We start from the raw sequence: 17,913 nt of genomic DNA on the forward strand, positions 1-17,913 counted from the left end.
CTTTTTTATTTTTTTTTTACATCTGGAGGTAACACAGTTACTTGATAATGCTGTAAAAATGGCACTATGCACCTGGAAAACACATAATACTGCCCCTTTAAGGCCCTGTCAGTTTGCTGAAATGAAAAAAAAAAAAAGAAACCTGTTATTTTCATTTCAGAGTGCATCTCCAGCAAGACTTCTCATAGATGTAAACTGCGCTATAATGGTTCATATAGTTGATAGGTTTAAGGTCAAAACCAGTGTGCTCGTCGTCCTGAGCCACATCTCAGGAACGCATCCTGGTTGCTGTGTGGGAGGCAGTGGCGATGAGACGCTGATGGTAAATCAATAGTGATGGATCAAAGTGTTGCATGGCTGGAGCCCCGTGGTGTCAGGGTGTGTGTGGAGTGGGGGAGGGCGGAGGGGAACAGCAGTGACTCCTCGCCTTTCTTCTTCTCATTATCCTCTCCCCACCTCTCCTCTCGCCCCGTTTCTCTCTTTTCATCTCAAAATCCCGACTCCTCTCTGTCATGCCTCCGCCCCTCCGCCCGCGCCTTAGCAGTAATAGCTGATACCTTGTGTCATGGTGTCAGATGGGATCTGCCAGTAGTTGATGGGAAGATAAAATGCCACAGAATCAATATCAAACCGCTAAAATTGTGCTCATCTCCCTGCTGCCTCCCGCACTCGGCATGTCCAGAAATCTGCTGCTGTGGCCCCCGGGCGCCCGTTAAAGATTTATAAGGGTTAATTATAATGACATTAAGCTCTTGTGCTGTTTTATTATCTAATGTTGGAATGTTCACACATATCGACCGTGTCTACCAGACTGATGTTCTGAATAAAACCTTTTCTGTTCTTTTTTTTTTTCTTGCTCTGACTTCTGCTAACTACTAGCTCAGTGTGATTACATTCTGTGGCTGTAGCTCAGTCTGATCAATAACCACTGGGTTCTGTTTTCTAGGGGAAAAACATTGGCCGGTCCGCTCCCAGAGTCACCATGGTAGGGATGGCTGTTTTCTGTTTAAGGGTCAAAGTTGCCTCAAACCACTTCCTGTTGTTTGGATTGGCTCTGTGAGCCTGTTAATGTTCAGCAGCAGCAGAGACAGTGTTTGGAGGCAGCTCATACCTGGAGTGTTAATCATGGTGCAGTGCCCTCCCATTGACCTCTATCTATTTATCTAACCTGTGTATTCGACCTTGTAAGGTTTAGCTCTCCTGTCTGTGTGATGAACTATCTGTGTTACAGTCTGGTTTGTATGTGCTGGATTCACGGGGTGTAACGGTACAGGAGGATTTTAAGCGGAATTTATTGACTGTCCACAAACTGTTCTGCTTTACGTTCACGGGTTTTGTTCATTTCGGTATTCTCTCAAGAGAGATCTTTTTTTTTTTTTTCTTTCACCCCCCCCCCCCCGAAAATGCAAAATAGAAACAAATAAAATTTGCATGTCAGATATTTTATAATACTTTTTTTTTTCTTGCAAAGTAGCCAAAGTGCAAAGGAAATGATTGATTTGATGTAAAGAATACATAAAAGTTGGAAAAGAGATACACATTTACCATTTGGTTGGCTAAGCCTTCTTTTTAAACGGTTCTGAATTGAATTCGGTTTATATAGCGCCAACACGATGCAACACGTTTCATCTCGAGACGCTTTACAAAAACGTAAATCCATTCCCGTCATACACACATTCAATTATTCCTGGCTATCAAACAATGCAGTAAAGTTGGGTTTATTTTTCAAATTGGCTAAAACGTCATGAAGTGATTGATTTGCAGCGTTCACTCTGCCTATCAGGGCAGGTAGTGAACCTACACAACCAATTGCGTTGTGTCGCTGACTTTGCACCAATCCCTCACACTGAACAACTTTTGTTCACCATATGCTATTTCCCCACATTTGGCTGATTGGCCAGATGAATGCTTTCCTCCTAAATAAATATTGATTCAACTGAAATTTTTGCTTAAAAACACAGACAGTGTTCAGTCGGTTACAGTAGTTCCATGAAGTACTTGGACATGTTAAAACTGGTGCTGGAGGATCTTAGCTCACCTAAAAACACACCTACAGTATCCTTTTAACTTAAGAAAAATGTTAAGAATTTGTGCATGTTTAGAGCTGGTTTAGCTAAAGGCTAATCAACTTTAGTAAACAACAAAACAATCACATTTATTAATTGCTAAGATTTCCTGAGAATTGATTTTTTTCTTCTTCTAAATTTCACAATAATTCTGAGTTTGTTCCCGAGTTAAAAATCTGCATTTGATTGTACGTTCTAAATCACGACAAAGTATTGGTGAGAATAAAGTCGTAATATTACAAGAATGAATTTAAAATATAATAAACTCATAATAATATGGAATAAAGTCATATTACAAGAATACATTTTTAATTTTGTGACTTTATTCACTTATTACTTTGTTCTCATACAAGCTTATTCTTATAATATTATAATTATTTTATTCTTGTAATTTAATTCTCTTGTGTTAGCGTGGCCCTAATACTCCATCATACCAAATATAAATCAGCTATTTACTGAAAAGAAAATCATTTCCTTTGTTCTTATTTCATATGAGGAAAAATGTTAAAACAGACAGTAACCTTGTTTGTAGGCAGTAGCTTCAGTGATGTCTCTTCCTCCCTTGTCTCTCTCACTAACATGATCTGTAAGGTCGATTAAAAGTGCAGAAACCTGTAGTAGCTGTGAATGACTAACCTGGTACCGTGACACCCTTTCTTGGTTTTGCTCTAAACTCTTGTGTGCTAATGTGGGCCTGCCTTCAACACCGTACAGCTGCCGTCTCTCCTGCTCTATTTTCCATTTATTAACTGAATGGGACACTCCTTGAGCACAGATTGGATGGAAGTTGTGGAAAACATGAAAAAGCCAAAACGCACTGCAAGTAAAGCGACGCTCCTGGTGTTTGTTGCAGCCGGCCCACATCGTGTTTAGTCTCTTTATTGTGCTGTGCCTTAGAACCCGACTGGTCGGCCTCATTTCACTCCTCTGTTCTAATCTGTGCCCTCTGAAATGTACGTTTGTTTTTCTTTTTAAAAACTTGCTTCACTTTCTCTGTGATGTCCTGACGCTGGAGTTGATGTGCTAACCTCTGCCGTGCGTGTGCTCTCTGGCTCTGTCCGTCTCAGTGGAGAGGAGGGCTGGTCTATAAAGGCACGGATAAACGCAGTTTTGATGATGTTACTTCTTTTATCTTAAGGAGACATCAGATAAATCTGTGCTCATCCTTGCTTACGATATACGGACCCTCCTCTTCCTCTTCTGCCTGTTCCTCGCCCTCCACCTCCTCTCAAAAGGAAGTCTGTTTTTCAACAGCCTGCAAGCGGACTTGGTTGGCACCTCCGTCGACTGCTGAGAAGAAAAAAAGAAACGGCTTTCGCTGTTATATTTATTCATTCGATGTAACTTACCATGCAAATGCCGGCTTTGGTTTTTCAGGGAGAAAAACCTGGGCTAATTATGTCTTTTGCTGTGACACAACAACTCCGCTCTCCCAGTGGAATGGTTACTTTATTGCCTTCACAGGGGTCACAAGAGTTCACCTGTCCATCGTTTTCCACAACGAGCCGGTCACGAAGTCCATCTCAACGTCTTGCGCTTGCTTCCCCACCACCGCGGACACTATCCCGGCACATTTGTCAAAAGGGAAAGGCGATGACACGTCAAGTAACAACTTGGCCTTTGCTGTCTGGGGGTTTGATTGTGAGTTATGAGATAAAGAGCGATACTTACCAGCGTACCAGATGGAAGCACTTGGACAGGGGTTGTTCCACACGTTTAGAGCATTAGAGTGGTATTGAATTTTTATTTTTTTTTAATCTCAGCTATTCATTTCAACCAATTCAAAACACATGCATTTAGATTTAGTCATTATCCGATGTGAAATATGGATAACCCAACAAGCACGGCCGTTTTAACAAAGTACAAATGATTATGATGGCAAAACTGATTCATCAGAAGGATCGTCTCCATGTGGATAGAAACAGACGCTCTTATTAAATTAATGGAGATGGCTCATTATAGCTGAGAAAACCGATAGTCGTATCGTTTGTTTGTTTGTTTTAGGACTTCTTCAAGAGATTTCCCAACTCAGTTCAAGGAAGTAAATCACTATTATTCATTTTGGTCATTTTTTTTTGTTTTCTTTTTGCTGATATGAAACAGACATGCGCTGCAGTATTTAAAGCTAACCCTGTTAAATACCACATGAGATGAGGGTGCGTAATGGAAACGATGTGCACAGGATTGACTCTAATTCTGCAGGCCTGCTCTCTCGCCGGGGCAAACAATAGAGTAGTGCTACAACGGCTGGATAGCAGACCTGAAAAGACACTCTGTGCAATCATCTCGTTGAGTTAAAGTTGTTTTGTAAGTGCACTTCCAGCACCGTCTTTATTCACCTTATGTTAACGCATAAGAAAATTGAGAAATGGAAACTTCCTTAGCAGGTAAACACCAATGCACTGTACATGCAAGACTGGAAATTAGCATGAATAACTTGGGAGAGGTATACATTTACTGGGATTTAAGATCAATATCATTTGTGCAGCATATTAGCTTTATAATACCTGTCTGAGTGTGAAATGTGAGCATTTTGTCTCAATGGCATTGGCAGATATGAAGCCATGTACTTCTTTTGTAAATGTTGAAAAATTCCACCAATCCACCGCATCTCCCATACGTTAATAATCAAACTATACTATCCAAACAACTGGTTCGCCTCAGGATAATAATGGGAATTTGAACTGAAAGTGAAACTTGTGGCATGCCTTACTTTCTACTCAATTTGGGTTACAGCTTTATGACCACTAGGAGCGCTCAGATTGTTCCAATTATGTTGAGTCGATCTTTTAACATAAAAAAAACAAAACAAGACAGGGCCATTTGGGTTTTTTCTCTACATTTACAAAGCAGAATATTGTGGATTTCACCCCACTGATCCCAGTATACACACAGTATTCAAAATAGAAATGCATCAAAAACAAAACAAATATTTAGAAGACCGACACGACTGGCTTAGCAAAATCTTCCTTCCCCACTTTGTTTTACAAAACAATAGCAAAAACACTAAGAAACGGTACAGCAACTTAAGATCTCAATATAGTAAACATTCAGTATGTGACTTCTGACATTTTTTGACAATTGGGCAAAACTTCAAATAAGCCATTAGTTGTTCATGAAGCAAATTGTTCAAATAGATGGTCAAAATTCAAAGTGCAGACACCAGAATGTATGCTTCTAAAAAGTGTGCTGTCATGACTCTTAATGACAAAATTATACTGACAAATTAAAAAATAAAACCTGCAGTTAAATGGGTATATTTATGTAAATTCAAGCCAATTAAAGGGATCCATAACATCAAATATCAATACAGATATAGCCTCACTATTCCTTTCTCAAGTGCATACGACAGCTTCTGCAATTTTGTTGCAATTTTGATGTGTCATTACAGTCCACAGCATTACATTAATTTCACAAAACTGAAATGCCATACACAGTATGCCACACATTTACAACACGACTACGCAATTTAAAGATATGCTACCCAAGTGCTGCATCAACAAATGGAAACAATGCTGCTTCATCACGTGCTACAATATGCAAACACTTTGTCTGCACTGATGAAGGTTCACACCCTCTGCTGCCGGCAGCTATATTTACTTTTTTTTTTTCAGCTCATGATTCCTTAACACTTGGGAACATTTTTATAGCATTGCATATTTAAACTAACTTAACACAAGATAATGAAAATGAGGTCACATCAACAACAAAAAAACAAGTAGGATTAAGAATTTGACGTAATTGTTTGTCTGTCACATTGTTAAAGAGGAATTCTGAGTCTGACCCACACTCCTTCCCAACAGAGCTTCGGTCCATCGAGGTCTGCAGGTGTTTTATTGATGCACGGCTCTCTAAAGGTCCTGCCGGCTCAATGCAATGAAGTTTGAGCACTCGACTTTGACCGAGCGACAGCAGAAAACTTTTAATATGCAACACTCGCAGAGCGTTAGCTGCAGCGTGATGAATTAAAAATGAGGGTACAAAGAGACTGACGGAGCTCCAGTGCAACTGCCAGCAGCATTTTCAAGTCAGAAATCAACGAGTGAGTCTGCAGGAGGCACTGAAATCACAATAAATTCTCTGCCTCCTGCCTTGATGCCTAGGCGGAGCTGTCACTCACTGCCTTCGTGGAGCGCAGTCAAGTTTCAGAAACCACACTGATGTGTCAACCAATTAGGCTGGCATACATGTTAATATTTATTCCGTCTTAGCTCCACGTAAATTGTGCTTTGGTTAAAAACAGTGGGTGAAGAGATAGCTTATTACAGCGGCTTGCAAATGTTTTAATAGACTAAACTTTATACAAATAAAAATATGAACATTTTTATGTGTATTTTTACCCAGGCATCCCTATGCTTTTTAGAACGACCATCCACTGCAGTTGCAGCTGCACATGTTTCCTAGGTTTCCACATCAATATTGAACGTTTTGCCCATTCTATTTTGCTCAGCCGGACTGGATGCCTGTGAACAGCCAATTTCTAATCTGGACTTCTGACTGGGATTTTCTAGAGCGCGAATACACAAATATTTCAAACTGTTTACCACCTGAGAAAATACCAACCCCACAGCGCACCACCAATATGACAGGGAAATGCATTTGTAAGATAATAAACTTACATATACAAGTGTGACATAAACATTCAAACTGCATAGATCTGTGCATATAAACCTACAATATATATTATCTCTTCTATTACACTTTTTTTTTAAGTGGATACTTACAAAAGACTCAGCAGGAGTCAAATGAAAAGGCTTCCAATATGTTCTACTGGCTGGTCACTAAATATATTTAGTGTTATTCAGCTTTTCATACGTGGCAACCTCTAAAACTAGAGGTGGGCAGATCGATCCACAAGTCAGTATTAGTATGGGATTAATAGCGTGATAAGATTGATATTTTAGTTCCAGATTTCCTCTTGAATTTCTTTAAAATTATTTTTGTATTGTAGTTTCCCAACTCCACAGTAAAAAAAGATTTTTGCTTTGATTAGATCTCATTTTTTGCAGTTTATTTAGTAAACAATCCACACAAATTTGTTTTTCTACTGTTTCCGTTTCTGCTGTGTGAAGATGTTATTCAAATATTTTGTAGACACCTATAGACTTTATCTAAAGTCTGTTCCAGGTTTTAACAAAAAAAAAAAAGGAAATAAGGAAAAACCACAAGAATAAAATATCAATACTTGGGTATCAGTATCGGCGATACTGGCCCTGTAATTTACTTGATATCGGATTGAAATCAAAATGTGCAGTATCGTACACTTCTGTTGAAAACTATGCATCTTGCCTCCATCTCGCATGTGTGCACTACTGAAAAGGTTGAAAGAGTAGAAAAACCTTTATAAGGCTCTATAGGTGTAAGACGACTCATTCATCAGCAACGCAGATCAGAGAAATTAAAGACAGAAGTTAGTGCAGAGATTACACATTCACTGGTTCTTATAGTTTTGGCTGAATGAGACAAATACCTTTGGATAAAAGTCAAGCTTTGAGTTCAAATGGTCATTTTTCTTAATTACAAAGCATTACCCACAGTAGCCACTCAGTTAAGCCAAAATTAGCAGAGCAGTAAGTTCTATTAACCAAACTCTGAAGCTTTATCATCAATGCTGCAATTGGGTCAGCGTTAAGCTTCCTGCTCTGCCAGGGAAATCAATGGAGAGGTGGAAGCTGCTTCTATCCAGGGCCCTGAAGTTTTGTCCCCACTAATCGAGTGAAGTGGGGCTATTATGACAGTTAACTTTTAGCCATTAAATGTGAACACTCTTTGTCAGTTGTTAAATGTCAGGCCCACGGTGGCTTCCGTTGCCTCCGCGTCCTCGGCGGCGAGAGGAAGGCAAGGAGGTGTTACTAACAGCACAGCACACTGACAACTGAGCCGGCGGGACTCCACTATCTGTATTCATACCTGTCACATGGATTTACACACACACACACCCACCCCCATACCCCCATAAAGGTTGTGCACTCTGAAGCCCTCGTGGCAGCGCGAGCTCCTTTTTGGGGCTGTCATAGCTTCAGCATGTTGCGTGGCAGGGCTAAATGAGCAGAATGGCTGCTGGTTTTAGAGAAGGATGCCATGAGGGGAGCGGAGCAGAGAGCAGGCGATGGCTTTCTTATGAATCCGCGGTGGGGGGGTGCGGAGGTGAGGGGCTGAGGGAGCGCTGTGAGGGCTTGTGATCACTCGCCCATGTTGATGGTTCTCTCTACTTTTTATTGCAGCACTCCACCAAATCCTTGTTTTTTTTTTCTCTTATCTGCTTTTTGTCTCACTTTATCCAGCGTCCAGTGTATTTCTGACTCCATAGCCCCGCGCTCACTTCCCCACTGCTCCTCTGTCTGCTCTCGTGTGTTGTTGAGTGATATCAAGCCTTTAGGCTTTTCATTAGGTTGTGTCTATCTGTCTGTAGTGTATTCTAGGCTGTCTGAGTCCACCATGCTACGTGCATTTTGAAGATCTTGGAAGAGTTGAAAGCTAAAACTTTAAGGGTGTTTTTCCCCGATGTGCACCAATCAATTATTTGGACTTTGGGTAAAGGTATACCATGCAAACTTTTTTGCCTGATGCATTTATTGTTTCTTTTAAGGGGGTTGGACAAATTTTGTTGGCAGGCTAAATAATCGCCTTTTCAAATTAGAGTTCTCTCATTTGTAGATGATAGCGCTGGAAGAAGGTTCTAGGTTCAGATTTAAGACGGTGCCTTTCTGAGTGACATATGCATGTTTTCCCAGTGTTGATTTTTCTCTCAAGGCTCATTCACATCGGCCCTGTTTACTCCGCTTTAATCAAACTCTACTTCATTTGTGTGAAAGGTCTAGGAAGTGGTCTGTAGCGCAGGGCATTCTGGGTAAATGCAACCAAAACAAACATGAGAGTCTAGCGCTAGCATTAAAATGACTCGTGAGCTTTTACAAAGACGAAAAAGGAATCCTACAATCGCTTTTTGTTTTAAGTTTTGTGAAGAAGGAAGTTGCCCTTATGTCTTTTTCTGGGGTTTTTGTTTCATTTGGCAGCGCCACCATAGATGAGGGAGGGGAACAACTTTTTCCACTAGTCTGGACAGTATGACCAGCTGAAAATGTAACAAATGTTGCAATTTTGGTCCCCAAACAAACCGAGTCTACCTGACCATCAGGTGTGAAAACACCCTGAAAAATACATATGTCTAGCATGTCAAAAGAAAATCCTATCAGTTTTGTTTTGACTCCATCAGCACCATAAAGCAAAAAGTTTGCAAAATGTGAATGTTTCTCTTTGATCTTCAACAGATTATGGCAAAATAACCCAAAGTATCTAAACAAACACAAATAGATAAAACGTAAAATCTCTACGATGGCATGAAGGTCATAATCTTGACAGCAGCACGATGGTATTTTAGCTCCTTTAAAATTCCTGCAGTTTGACCTGAAAGCAGGTAGAGTACCGCATGCGGGACGTAATTAACAGCTCGAGGCAGAAAGCTGTGTGGCAGCCTCTTGATTGCGCTTTTGATGTTGCGCCACCATTGGCCTCATGGCAGCTGTTTAGAAAGTGTGAGGAGTCTCATGTTCAGAGCCCTGTACAAACACCAGTAGGCCAGTTTATCCTCTGTAATACTGACACGTTGTCCATCAAGTGAGCTTTCATTGCAGGGACATTAGAGTGTGGTCTTTGTATCAAGGGTAACTTTAAAGAGAATGTTGTTCGTCCAGTTTTAACGTCTTGGTTTCCATTGTGCGCTGCAGTATAGTGGAGTTAATTCACCAATGTCCATGTGATATAAAGTTGACCTTTAATGATGTACCCGAGGCTAGAATACTCCTGCATGAATGTAAACACCCTCCTGGGAGGAAAGGATGACCTTTTAAATCATTGTATGGACTTCTTTTGGTTCTGTATGAGATTATTCTCCACAGATATTTGTTTAAACTTAAAAAATAAATAAATAAATAAACGACTCAGACCAACATCATTTCACTGTCTCGTCACAATGCTATCTGCTCTCCCACCCCCGTCAACACTTATCACACACCAGTACCCGGTGGAATAGTTTCCTGTTGTCGCGCTCCACCCAGCTCCCGGCTTCTTACTTTTTCTCCTGTGGGAAGTGGAAGAGTCGAGGATTCTGGCATTTTGCGAGTTTGTTTTCCTGCAAATTGCTTTTACTTGACATAATGAAGTTGACTTTTGGCAACGCACGGGCGCCAAGTCAAACACCCCGATGACCACGTTTGTCTGCATGGATAAATGAGTTGCTGGCAGTGCACCACCTTTCTCTCCTCCCCTCTCTGTTATAAGCACACAGAGTCTTGTAAAACTTTTCATTCCCATTGATCATTTTCCCTTTAGTGACTACATGTCTCTTCCAGCTTCCCACATCTACAGTCTGTAACTCTGCTTGGAAATAGTTGAAACTCTGTCAGACGTGGTTGAAAGCATTTATACAGAAGTCTGATTCTCAATTGGATTTAGTGTGGACTTTAACTAGGACATTCTGCTTTACAGTAAAGTATCTCCAGATGAAACTGTGTCATCGTCCTGCACCGTTCTTTGCAATCTCTAAAAGGTTTTTCAACTGAATGCACACTAATAAACATAATCCATTTTACCTTTAATTCTGACCAGCTGTCCTATTCTTGCTGCAAATAATATCACACAGCATAATGCAGCCACCACCGTGTTTTGCAGCTTCACTGTGATAGAGTTAGTTTTCTGACACGTTGAACACAAAATCATGTCGACTTTTTCGCATTTTTATTTCTATAAAGTTTAAAGTTGTACATTTCTTTCACTGCAAGCTGCAATTAATTGTTCTGGCCATTTGGATCAAGGGGCGAGGACACTTTTTGCAAGGCACTGCAACATTTCTTCTCATGAAAAATAGGCGGGATTCCCGCCTGGACATCAAAGAATGCAGAAATCAATGGCAGTCACAGGAATACGGGTACGAGCGTGTAACTACAATTAGTTCTGCGATTGCTTCTCTAACCTTGGCAGGGGGTTTCAAGGTGCTTTCCAGTTGGCTCGCTCTCCCTTGGCATGCCTCCCCAGAGTGCTTTATATGGATGCGATGCTTGGAAGTGTGATGTGAAACAAAATGCCACACCAAATGTCATATTACTGACTCACTTGCCCGCCATCTGGATGTTATTATGCAAACTCGCCAAGGAGGTATTCTCCAGAGAACCCTTACTGTGTAAGCAGAGGGAAATTTAATGTGATTAATCCTCTTGTGGAGTTGCAGGCGACTGTATCTAGAGGAATGCGTGTGCGACCGGTCTCCGCAGCTCACTGATCGTAGATGCGTTTGAGGCCGATTTAACCGTTAAGTCTCACAAAACACACACCGCATGCTGGCAGCGCAAACGGCCATTTAGAGATTTAACTCCGGTAATCTGAAGGGGGCATGTCAGTCACAAAGGATTTTGTCATCGTGTTAAGAAACGGCACCGCTGGCTTCGAACGCGCTTTAGCACGACAAGCTAGGGAGGTAAATGCAAGAGCCGACCGACATCGAGGTACGCGGGAGGAAACTTTAATCACTAATAGGCTCCTGGGGTTGCCTCAGAGCAACGCCGTGTGTGGAGGTTATTTTCTGACATAAGCTTCAGGAGGCCAGGAAGGTGACGAGGCCGCGGGGTGTCAGGAGCTGATAAGCGGAAGGAGAGTTTTGGTGGGAGGCTAACTGTGCTGGAGTTTTTTGAATGAATTTAATTGGTCTCCAGATTATGATGGGATCACTGAACGAAGCCGCCCGGGGTCTTAATGAGCCTTGGCCCTTCTCTGATTCTGCTCGGCTGGTTTGTGAAGCTCACGCCCGTCTCCTCAGAGCCCCTCGGACCGGGGCTTTGAGTGGAAATCGGCAGAGTGAGATCAGAATTTGAGAAAATTGCCTAGTGTTGGTTCACATTTGGGTTTTTTTTTTAGCTGTGCGTACAAATGGGCGTTGGGGGGCCTTACTGCAGAGTGGCGGAAAAGTAGTGCAGGAAGTTGTATTAAAAGTCCCAACTTCATTCCTGTGAACATTAAACTCATGGCTCCAGAGGAACTGAACATTACGTCTGTATTGCCGAACTTTCTGAAATGCAGTTTTGTTTACTTGTTTGCCAGGTACATTTGTGAAACAGGCTTCTTTCCTCTCTAATTCTCCAGGATATTAGTAATGACTTGTAGAGAAATTTCTTAGGGCCTAAAAACTGAATCTGAAAGTCACTTTTAATCACTATATGCTTTTATTTTCTTACTGTTTGATTCTGTCAGATCAGTTAAAAAAAAACTCCACTTTCATTCTTAGGGTGTTTTCAGACTTGGTAATCCTGGAGATTCTGTTTGATTGGGGACCAAATTTATTACATTTACTCAGTGAAAAAGACTCAGAGTTTGATATCTATTGTTCATTTTATTTTATTTTTTTTAAATACAGTAAAAACTTTTAAGAAGCTCTTTAGAGACAAATCGTATTTTCTACGTCTCAAAGCATCTCTGTGGTTCATTTTGACTGTAGAAGAAAGTGAAACCCTGTCAAAAGATCACAGACAGTGAGAAGAGAACAATATAGAATATACATATTTTTTTATCCAGTTAAACTTTAAACATCTGTCTGTTGTCGAAAATATTGGCTTTGAAGATGTTGGCAGCATCCAAGATGTGTTAGTGTTTGATAAAAATTTGCATTGTCTATGAAATACATCCCGTCAACTGTTGTAACAATGCTGAAGCCAGAATGGTTCCTCCATCAACATGTCTTGTTTTAAGATGTTATGAAAATGTCAACTCTGATTCTTGTATCAATCATTAACAATCGCTTAGAGCAATCATATTTTCAATGCTGGTTTATGTCTTTTTAAGTTCCAGCTCTTTAAGAGAAAGCAGAGTTGGTCGAAGTTGGCATTACAGTCCAAAACTTTGCACCGTCCAGAGATCAGAAATTTTACACAAAATCCACGATTTACCCTCAAGGTTAAGAATAAACCACGTTAAAGTAAAAAAGTGCATTCACCTTTAATTCACATTAAATAATTCAGATTTAATCAATAAAAAAACAGCCCCAGTTTAAAATAATACATTTCTGCTCCATCGGTCCACAGAGCCCTCTCTCTATACCTCAGGCGTTGGTTTTTGCAGTCAGGATTCACAGGACGGGTTGTTGCTGTTGATGTTTTTACCATGAAGGTCATGTTTGTGCATCTGTAGCGGCTCGGTGGAACAGAGCACCGCCGCGTCGGCACGTTAAAACTTTATCTAGCGTTTCATTTCACACTCTTACCAGCACTTTTGGAGGGGTCAGCCGGATTGCTGTGGAGTGAACCCGATACTCCGCTGCGTCTGCAAACACGTGAAACAAAACAGGTCGAGGAGTTGGGATGAAAATAACGTAAATAATAAACAACTCCTTTCTCAGGAGCTCGAGGTTTTCTTCTGCTACATTCAGTTCACAGTTTACTGTGATGAGAAATTTGCCATTTCTACACAGTAGAAGTGATTCGTCTGAAACATACAAATGGCCGTCTGTGATGGAAGCGCCAGCCGCATCTCGCTGGGCGCTATATCCACCCCCGTTGTGTGTCTTTCGAGTCGTTTGTGTAGATTTTAAAATTGTTTTTAATATTTATGGTTGCCTGAATTCTCATTAGCACAATATCCATAATGTGTCAAAACTCAGAGCAGGTATTCATTTCTGTCTCACTAAGAATTTAACTGTCATGTCCTCATTACGGCTCAGCCTGCTCCTGTTTGGTGCTGATTAGCTCTATTAATTTTTTTTTTTTCTTCTAGTGTTAGGCAGCTCTTTAAATTAATCAGAGGCTGGTCATTAGGGCTGCCATTGCACAAGTTACTTATTCTTTCATTTCCCTCTTGTTTTTTTGTGTGTTTTTTGGATTCCCGCCACCCCTTACCTAGAGACATTAAAGCATTTCTCCACTTTTTTCAAAAATGTTTAAGAAAAGAGTGATTCTAATCTTTTTTCTTACATGAATCCATCATCAAGTCAACTCCAACTTCCTCCACCGATTGTCTCTACCCAGTTGTGCCTGGGGGGCTGGTCCCTGTTTCCAGCAGTCACTGGGCGAGAGGCAGGATGTGCCCTGAACTGGTTGCCAGTCCATCACTGAGACACACAGGACAGACAACCATTCACACACACACACACACCTAAGGGCAATTTAAAAGAGATAATTTAAGCCAACACTGGTGTTTATTGACTGTGAAAGGAGGCCAGAGTACCTGGGGAGAACCCACGTATGGATGGGGAAACACTCAAAGTCTATGTAAAAAGATCCCAGAGTGGGATTCAGCCCAGGAGTTTAGCACAACATCTTATTAGAGCTAATTTAGTAAGTTTAATGGATGTTGGATTGTTTTTTGTGGATTTTAATAATTTCATAAAGGGAACCATGACTATACATCACAGAAATATGCCAGATTTAGCCAAAGAAGCTAATTTTCATCTGTACTCCTCTAGCAGGTTGATGGAAGAGATTAACAACGTACATGACTTATGGTTTATGACAGATTTCAGTGTATAGCTGCTGTAATTTACCGTAAAAACAAGTCACATCCATAAGAAAAGGTGAAAACATATCAGATCATTTTAAAATGATTCAAGACATGAGTACGGCTTTGATTGTCTAGAAACCATTGCTTAAGTGTTTTCCTGAAAGAGTTCAGTGATGTAATGTTTCTTAGTTCTGATGGTATTATTATCTGATGTATTCCAACAATCTGAAGCCCAAACAGGAAAACAGTACTGCGCCACTCCACTACTTTTACTTTTTCTTTTTAAAACGTCAACATTAAAACAAACCACACACACCTTGGCTGCGAGCCGTCCACGTCAAATGGTTTTGCGGGATTGTAGGATTCGTCAAAGCAAACTCTTCATGCAGGTTCTATTGGAACCTCATAACATAAGGAGTCTGCGGCCTTGCTAAGTATCTGACATGTGAAAGTTTCTCCTGTTTAAGACAGGACAGCGCTTGGATTCACAGATTGAATGTGGAATTAAATGTCCATCATGATTATTATTATTATTGTGGCTAAAGTGACATTTTCTGGAAATCAACCAAGTTGTTGCGATACCCAGAGGGGAAAAGCATCTCTGCAGAGAGACAGATAGACGAGTCAGTTCGCAAGTTACCCAAAGTCTGTGTTGGATTTGATTGGTTGGCCAATGAGAGGTGAGAGGTGGATTATTTGACTAAACTAATGGACAATGCAGCTAAAAAGCTCGACACTTAAGTACGGTCAGAAAGTATCGTTTTGTTTTCGCCTCTCTGTCAGACTCAAATAATCAAACTAATTTTGTAACTCCAGGAAATATAAAAAAGCTGTTTTCCCGACACGTTTTGAAAACACCAACACTGCCCATCCATAAGCAGCGACTATCGCTTCAAAATCTCCGACCGCAGCTTGGATTCCTCCAGTTCTGACAGTAAACGGGCAGACATTTTTTTATCACGATGAGTACCGTTTAATATGTTCGGCAGAGAGGGCCTCGGATGTGTGTGGATTTACCGCCGTTTGAGCAATATTTGTAGTGAGAGTCGCTGTTAAGCAGAGATATGAGTAAAGAGAAAGGAGGAACACAGACAAGACACATGCCATCTATCTTCATAGCCTGAGCAAATATCGAGAGCTGTGATGTGAGCCTCGCTCTCCTCCTTCACTTCTGTGACAGATGTAAATTGATGTTTCACCAGTTGGCTCTAATGCATTTTTAAACAGGCACAGCAGCAGACAGCATAAGAACGTGTCGCGACGGCATTACTATGTCGGAGCCTCCGTCTATTGCCGCCTCCTCCTTACACGTGACACGCAAAAGCCACATATACGTGTACACACACACACACACACACAGCTGAGAATGGCTGTCATTCATCATCTTTCCCAGTACAAGGGGCTCAGTAAAGGTCCCATCTTTCAACTAAAGCACCTCCACAGTGCAGTGCCCAGCCGAGCGCCGCGACACTGCATCACGTCTCCTGTCATCTGCAAAACACTCCTTACCCAGTGGGAGGGTGGATGATTGGCTGAAACTCTTGATTCTGTGGCTTGAAATTAAAACCACTCTCCCGATTGAGGCGGAAGGTAACACACACACACACACACACACACGCAAAAATAAATGTCGCCGCTCGTTATCGCCGAACGCCTTCAAATCTAAAGTAGTCAGGAGATTTCTTTAGCATCATCTGGCGGAAACGTTAGCAGGAAATTGTATTCCCTGAGCCGTATCAAAGATCTTGGTTGTGGATAGTTTTTTGGGGTGTGTGGGCGTGTGTGTCTTTCTGTTGGCCACTAATAGACTGGCGGTCTGTCTGAGGCGTCCTCCATCTTCCACGTATATTTTAGCTTCTCATTAGACGGATGAAGTTGATGTAGAAAATGACTTCTTTTTTACATATCCACTGTAATTTGCGTTTAGAACAACCTATCCTACTGAAGCTGTGATAAAATACTTGAGCAGTTGTATGGTAAGGACACAGAAGGGATGTTTGGACGATGAGATCCAGCGTTCAGTGGAATTTGTCACATTTCTGTCTCCTGGTTTGGGGGGACTCAGCCAAGCCAGCATAATTCAATAAGCTATGTGTAGCTGTGTAATACTGCTGTAATATGCAAGAGCTAGAAGTTGCAAACTAGCATGACCCATACGTCACAGAAAAATGGAAAGACGCCACTCCTCCAAGTCAATGGTTTGTGCCTCTGGTAAGGCACAGAAACCACGAGAGGATGGGGGTGTTAACTTTGTCATAACTTGAGAAATGTGTTTCCATCTATATTTTAACACATTTTAATTATTTTGTTTTTAGAAAAGCCAAAACTTACCTCAAGCGGGCATAAAAACCTTTTTTGCAAAATTGGTGAATTATGCCATTTTTACTTTTGAAATGCTTCCAAATACGCATAAAAAAAAGTTAATTGAAACAGTTAGTGTGTCCTTGGATACAACGTAGTTTTCCACTATCTGTGTGTGAATGTGTGCATGAATGGGTGACTGATTGTATTGTAAAGTGCTTTGGAGAATATAAGGACGACACCAATGGTTGGTATTATGACCTAAAGTTTTAACCAAATGTTATCCAAGATATTTAGGGGGAAATGTTTACTTTTGTTACCCTGGTCATCTGTTTTTACCCTGATAAATGTAGTGGAAACATAAGGGGATAACAATAACCCCAGAAAGTACACCTTAAGGCTTCTTTTACTGTTATGTTGTGAAAGTGATAGTTTGCTAGTCAGTTTTATCGTAGATGCGTTGTTCACGAAAATGATCTGGTGGACTCCAGAGGCTAGATACAGATGCCAACAGTCATGTCAAGCCCAAACCAAAACAGAATCAGAGCAGCGTGTTAACTTGTTAGATATGTGCTGGTGATTTGGGTTTGACTTCTTTTCTTTTAGTGAGCCATTAAAAGATTGTAGAAAAAAAAAAGTTGTTGCGGCAGGACTACCCAGCTATGTCAGAAACCTTTCTCAGATCAGCATTGTCAACACTCAGGAGCATTGATGCACCTAAAAACAAGTAAGATTAGTGTATTCTGGGAGAAAATGCGCAAACTGTTTTATGTGTAGTCTTGCGAAAGGGATTCTGTAGCAGCTCCAGGATGGTAAACCATTCCTGGGTGTGTTAAAGGTCTGTGTGCTTCTGTGCGTGAGCCTGCTGCCTCCGGGGCGGAGGAAGCTGTCGTGTTAAATGAAATTTCCTCAATCATTTCTTCTGACTTCGTAAGTGTGATTCTGTGAGTCCAAGCTTGCCGCGTATTTCCATCACAATACATAACAGAACAATGCGGCTCACAAGGTTACCGCACGAAGCCTGATGGTGTGATAGTGACAGCCTGTGTTGAAAATAGCCTTCTGT

General features: G+C 41.1%; 1 protein-coding gene across 12 annotated transcripts in view; it reads left to right on the forward strand.

Moving 5' to 3' along the window:
* The window catches only part of LOC114152074 (shisa family member 6), a 97,195-nt gene that overhangs the window by 65,886 nt on the left and 13,396 nt on the right, over window positions 1-17,913 (forward strand). For 6 of the 12 annotated variants that reach the window (XM_028029768.1, XM_028029769.1, XM_028029770.1 and 3 more), the window contains exon 5: window positions 947-985. The exons of the other annotated variants lie outside the window; for them this stretch is intronic. In XM_028029768.1, coding sequence (XP_027885569.1) covers window positions 947-985 — 39 coding nt within the window. The remainder of the gene's footprint in view (window positions 1-946; window positions 986-17,913) is intronic. 12 annotated transcript variants of the gene reach the window in all.

This window comes from Xiphophorus couchianus, chromosome 10, assembly GCF_001444195.1.
Source record: "Xiphophorus couchianus chromosome 10, X_couchianus-1.0, whole genome shotgun sequence".
Lineage (NCBI taxonomy): Eukaryota > Metazoa > Chordata > Actinopteri > Cyprinodontiformes > Poeciliidae > Xiphophorus > Xiphophorus couchianus.